The 5,530-nt window shown below is 40.9% G+C and overlaps 1 protein-coding gene across 1 annotated transcript; it reads right to left on the bottom strand.

Moving 5' to 3' along the window:
• Window positions 1–357: 357 nt before the first annotated feature.
• On the bottom strand, window positions 358–4,042 carry lbx1a (ladybird homeobox 1a). The gene is made up of 2 exons (XM_084735732.1): window positions 3,453–4,042; window positions 358–2,030 (listed from the first exon to the last, which is right to left on the bottom strand). The coding sequence occupies exons 1-2, from the start codon at window positions 3,781–3,783 to the stop codon at window positions 1,492–1,494; spliced, it is 870 nt and encodes a 289-aa protein (XP_084591858.1). The 5' UTR covers window positions 3,784–4,042; the 3' UTR covers window positions 358–1,491.
• Window positions 4,043–5,530: the final 1,488 nt, after the last annotated feature.

Raw genomic sequence — 5,530 nt, 5'->3', positions numbered from 1 at the left:
AAACTCAACCAACGGAGGCAACGAATACCAGCCAGAGAGTCAGGTGAGTCATGACTTGGCCCTCTTGGGAAAAAACTAGTAGCTACATTATTCTTGCAAAAGAGAAGCACTGACTAACACCGATTTTTAACAAATCTGTGAGCAAAATTTGACAGAAAAAACCCCCAAAACTTTTGTGTAGACAAAAGAAGTCTGAGATCTTTTACTTCAACTCCTGAAAAATGGGAACAAAAACAAAAGTGTTTATATTTCTATTTCTTTATACTCTATATACTCCTTTATATTATATTGTTTGTGATTGAATCAACATGTATATCACTCATTCTTTAGAATTGGGCGAAAACAGTACTGTGATTTTTGCTCCTCAGTTATGCTGGAAAATATATTTTAAAAGATTAAACTCTTGGTGATTAAACCTTGTAATGGGCCAGCCTCGTTGTGATGAAATTTTTATGAAATGTAGACATCAACTTCGTCAGATAGAAAATCTGAAAGGGGCTGACACTTTACGGAGTTAATTCTTATTTAGCTTTGATATAGAAGGGCTACAGAGTTGACATATTATGGTTGAGACACTGATAGAAATATTATTTAATTAATTTGTCAAAAAAAATAGAAAGTTCACCAGTGTTTGAGCAGTATTCCTACATTTTTTAAAGCAGGAAGTGAGACAGGGGTCCTTAGGGTATAGCTAACCCTTTTTATGTCTGAAAAAAACATATTTTTGTAAAAAATCTGCCCGAAAATCTGGACACAACTTTAAAAAAAAAAAAAAAACTGACATAGTTGATGGAAATCTGGGACTCAACTCGCAAATTTTAAGGGCCAACATTTTCAGTAAAAATATGGTAATAAAAAAAAGAGGAAGATTTATAGTGGCATGTGTTTTACACCTATGTTATCAGTCAGTATTGTTAGTTTTAGATTTGAATTATTTGAAGTTGTGAATTCTTGTCTGGGAAAAGAGTGTTTTCTGGCACAGAGCAAGTCTAAGAATTTAAAAAATGAAAGCAAACCAAAAGGTTTCATAAATTACACATAAGAATAGATTTTCTCCAAAAAATTGGAATTAAGACTGCCGGGATTTATAATGTTTAAAGTGTTTTTGGTGGGACATGATTAGTCTCAGAATGGCTGATGTGACTCCATGCCACCCTCTGACCACCCCATGAATATTTCTCTAGATCCGCCCCTGGTGAAATATTTCAGTGATTGTAACCAGAATAACCAACCAGCTCGTGTATTTCTGCACCTGCATGTTTGCTTCCTTGTTTTTCCTTCTGAATGTCTCTCTGTCTGTCACGTGCCACCGTTTTCTGAGCGCGCGCCTGTCCAACAGACAGCAGTGGGCCTTTCATGGCACCTCTCTCACCAAATCTGCTGTTTCTGATAGTTTGACGCATCGCTGCGTGTCCGTGCGTAAAGGATGAAATCCTCGTATTAAACCAGAGTTTCTCGCGTTATTTGGCACAACTCACTGCTGTCTTCACTTTAGTCATCCACGTCAATCTCCTCATCTTCGTCCTCCGAGCAGCACTGAACGCTCAGCCGGTCTGTGTACCACGACGATGCGGGCGAAGGAGGCGACATGTGCGCCCTGTTGGAGTCGAGGCTTTCGCTGGTGTCGTGATGGTGGGACCTGGAGGAGGCCGGGTCGGGCTCGGTGTGGCCCGGCGCTGACACTGACCCCCCGCCCATCCCTCCAGCGGCCGCGCACTTCTCCAGCTCGGCCAGCTTGGAGAGCTTCTCGAAGGCCACGGTGCCCGCGGCCTTGGCGGACTCCACGTCCGCTTTCATCTCCTCCAGGTCCCGCTTGAGCTTTGCCCGCCGGTTCTGGAACCAGGTGATGACCTGCGCGTTGGTCAGACCGAGCTGCTGCGCGATCTGGTCCCGGTCGGCCGGGCTCAGGTACTTCTGGTACAGGAAGCGCTTCTCCAGCTCGTAGATCTGGTGGTTGGTGAACGCAGTGCGGGACTTTCGCCGTTTCTTAGGGGTGTTCCTCTGGCCGAACAGCGTCAGACCGTCCCGGCCTGAGACACAGGGATGGAGTAGGTCAGATGAGGTGGAAAAATAAGATAAATGTCAATTCAACCCACCTGTGTCCAAAAACTCCACTCCAGTCACATTCTGCCTACTATAACTGACTTGTAATAATGTAATAATAACAATGATAGTAAATATTTGACCAGATGTTTTTCAGCCTTGTCATTCGTACTGAATCATTAATCAAAACATTGTCAAAATCACAATATGACCAAGTGCAATATCTAAATAACAGGAGCTGCTTTTATCATTTATTTATTTGTTGATTAATTGATTGGTAAATGTAAAATGTGTCATAAATAGCATTAAAATAAAGTACTGTGGTGCTGCAGAGATGTCCTGGACTACAAATCCTGATCTCCAGATGTAAAAAAATATGTTTGGTTCACACCCAAACATTTGTCACAACAACATGATTTTAATATATTTTTTTTTTTTAGTGAAAATTAAATTATCGCTAATCGCGAATCATATCGCATCATTTGTCAAAATAATCACAGTATGATTTGTTGTTACCATATTGTGCAGCCCTGTCATCAGCTGTAGCTCATAAACATCATTTCTCTTCCGTATTGTGAATACTGTTTCAACAGATTTAGTTATTCTTTCCAAAGATCACATTTCTCTCATTTTCCTGTAATTTAACTGTTGTTTGTTAAAATAAAGAAAATGCAGTTTGAAGGGTTTGCTGACATTATTACATGTTACTACACCAAATAGTCCTGGTTTGATTAATCACAAAACCCTCCACTGTTGTTCTCTATCAATAAAACAGGGCTGAAATTTACATTTTGAACTTGTGCTATTGTCTATTCTCCATTTTTCTATTTATGCTGTTTAATCGACATTTGCCTTATATTTTTAGTACTGTGTCACAGCAGATTCCTTGTATGTGAAAACTTACTTGGCCTTGAGACCAATTCTGATTGTGACTTAGATTAGACCTTACTATACATAATTTTAATTTTTATGGCAATAACTGTAGCTTATATTTATTTCAAAATCAATTTTCAGTATCGCTGTTTGTCCAATCCTATGAAAAAAACAAACTACAGTTAAGTATACGTTTTTGGCCTATATTTCAATTAAAACAACATTTTTATTAATACCATAATGTTACACGTCTTAAGTGTTTTATGAAATTAATAATAATAACGTAAATGTAATCAGACCCGGTGCACCTTTTTTTTTTTTCCACAAAACAAGTTGCAGAATTATTCTGGAGTCAGAAATGAATAAAAGACTACAAATAAATTACAATTTATGTGCACGTGTTTCTCTCACACGGACTCCAACTTTCTTCTTTCTTTCTTTCAAAAACAGTTTGCGGAAAAGAAAATATTTGTATATATTGCAGTACAACGTTACCACAAATGCAGAACAATGAAGTGTATAAATCAGCGTCTTACCCTCGGCAGCCTGCAGCACGCTGACCTCCAGGCCCTTGAAGGTTTTACTGGCCAGCTCCTCCAGCGCGCACAGCGGGGATGTCTGACTGAGCAGCGGCCGGCCGGTGAGGCTGTGACCCGCCGAGGGCAGCTTGTCTCCGGGGGAGAGGTGGTGCGGTGCTCCGCTCAGGGAGTAGCTCCTCCGCACGGACGGCTTGTTGAGGATGTCCTCGATGCTGAAAGGCGTCAGCGGCTTGTTGGAGTTGGCCGGCGGCGGCAGCTGATCCAGCGGGCTGCGCCTCCGCTCCTCCAGCACCGCTGCTGGACACTTGGAGTCCTCCTTAGAGGTCATGGACACAATTGGAGTGGTGTGAGCGAGACAGAGCGGGGACAGGCTAAGGTGAAGCTGGACACACAGAGACAATCCGCAGCTCGGATCACAGGTGTCTCTCCAGCCGCATGTTGGACACTGAGCTGCTGCAGGCTGCAGGGACACTTGTGTCTTCCAGTCCCAACACGTCCACGAGACACTTCTCCAGGGTGACGCACAACAAGGCACGAGACGAACCCATCCGGTGGACTGTGGAGTAACAAAAGCAAGTGAGCAGCAGAGACACGTTACTACTGATCAATCTCTCTCTCTCTTTCTCTCCCTCTCTCTCTCTCTTTGAATGTGTGTGTGTGTGTGTGGTTGTGTGTGTGATGCATTCAGGTACCGGAGGGGGGGCGGTAATTAGAGGGCACGGCGGGCGGAGAGGAGGAGTCCAATTAGAAGATCAGACCCACTTAACAGTTTCTCTGTAAAATGAGACAATTTGTCACAAAAACAAGCGAATGTGCCTCTCAGCGTGACGTCATCCTCATTTGCATACACGGTGTAATTGGCACCGCGCGTCTGATCACCGGGCGAGCTCGTGCCAATTTGGATCAACGCGCTCTGCGTCAATCTTCAGACCAATTACATCCAGAGACACAAACTCTGAGCTGGCATCATCCAAACACATCAGTGAGGCTGAGAGGAGTCATATATCAGCATGATCACAGTGGAGAGGGACAGCAGAGTGACAGAGGAGGACATCACCCCGGCCTCAGCTCACCTCCCCCCTCCTCCTCCTCCTCCAAACAGCACCGTGTTATAACTCAGCAGCAAAGAGCTGCAGCTCCCCGGAGCTCAGAGGGCCACAGAGAGACACATCCAGCTGCTCATCATCACCACACATTTTATTAGAGCTCTCTGAAAACACCTGCAACATATTTAACAGCTTCATATCCTTCTTAAATTTAACCCTTCAAAATAAGGAGGCAGTAAGCAATTTTTATACTAAACTGCTTTTAAATCATTTGTCATTAAAAAAACATTACTCTCATGGTGAAGAAATATAAAACAAATATTTTATGATGCTTTCTTTCCTTGAAATGTTCCATGTTATGAAATTAGAGACTGTAAATAGAAACTATTTGTATTAACTTGAAATGTTTGTGGGCTGCTTTAGAATTTTAAATTGACTGAATCTCAAAAGACAAGTTGAGGTAATTTTTCAGTGAATCAAAAAAGTGTAAGTGAAATAAACTTTATTTATTTACTTTATTCATTTTGCACTTGAGAAAATGTGTTCAACAACTTTAACATATTAAGTTGAACCAACAACTTCAGTTACACTGATGAACATTACAACCAAATTTGATTTGCGTTAAATTTGCTCAGTTTGAAGAGTCAGTTCTTCTATTTGGAACAATCAATTTATCTTTTCTCCTTAACATAAATATACAAGTTTGAGTTATTCAACTTAATTAAACAAACAAAAAATATATAATTTTTATTTTCAGAAAACTAAAGAACTTATAAACATGCATATGCATAACATAAAAAAATCTCCTGACTTAAGTCTTTTGACTTGAATAAAGAGTTCAGTCAACTCAGTAAATTAAGTTTCTAAAGTAAGATGATGTATGCATTAAAAACTCTCCTGAGACAATCCTTTTTATAGTTGGAAGAAATTATGAAATAACTGTTGATCGACACATTAAAAGATGTTATGATATATTTTTTTCTCACTGTGTGACTACTTGCTACTTTTAAAACCAGCAGTACTGTAGTT

Source organism: Lutjanus erythropterus, chromosome 14 (genome assembly GCF_056507025.1).
Source record: "Lutjanus erythropterus isolate fLutEry1 chromosome 14, fLutEry1.hap2, whole genome shotgun sequence".
Lineage (NCBI taxonomy): Eukaryota > Metazoa > Chordata > Actinopteri > Lutjaniformes > Lutjanidae > Lutjanus > Lutjanus erythropterus.
The sequence above is the reverse complement of the archived record's forward strand: the minus strand, read 5'-3'. Positions and strand labels throughout refer to the sequence as shown.

Coding starts and splice junctions, on each gene's coding strand:
- lbx1a (XM_084735732.1), bottom strand. CDS start 3,783: ATGACCTCTAAGGAGGACTCCAAGTGTCCAGCAGCGGTGCTGGAGGAG. Junction 2,031..3,452: donor CGTGCTGCAGGCTGCCGAGG/GTAAGACGCTGA, acceptor CCTGTGTCTCAG/GCCGGGACGGTCTGACGCTG.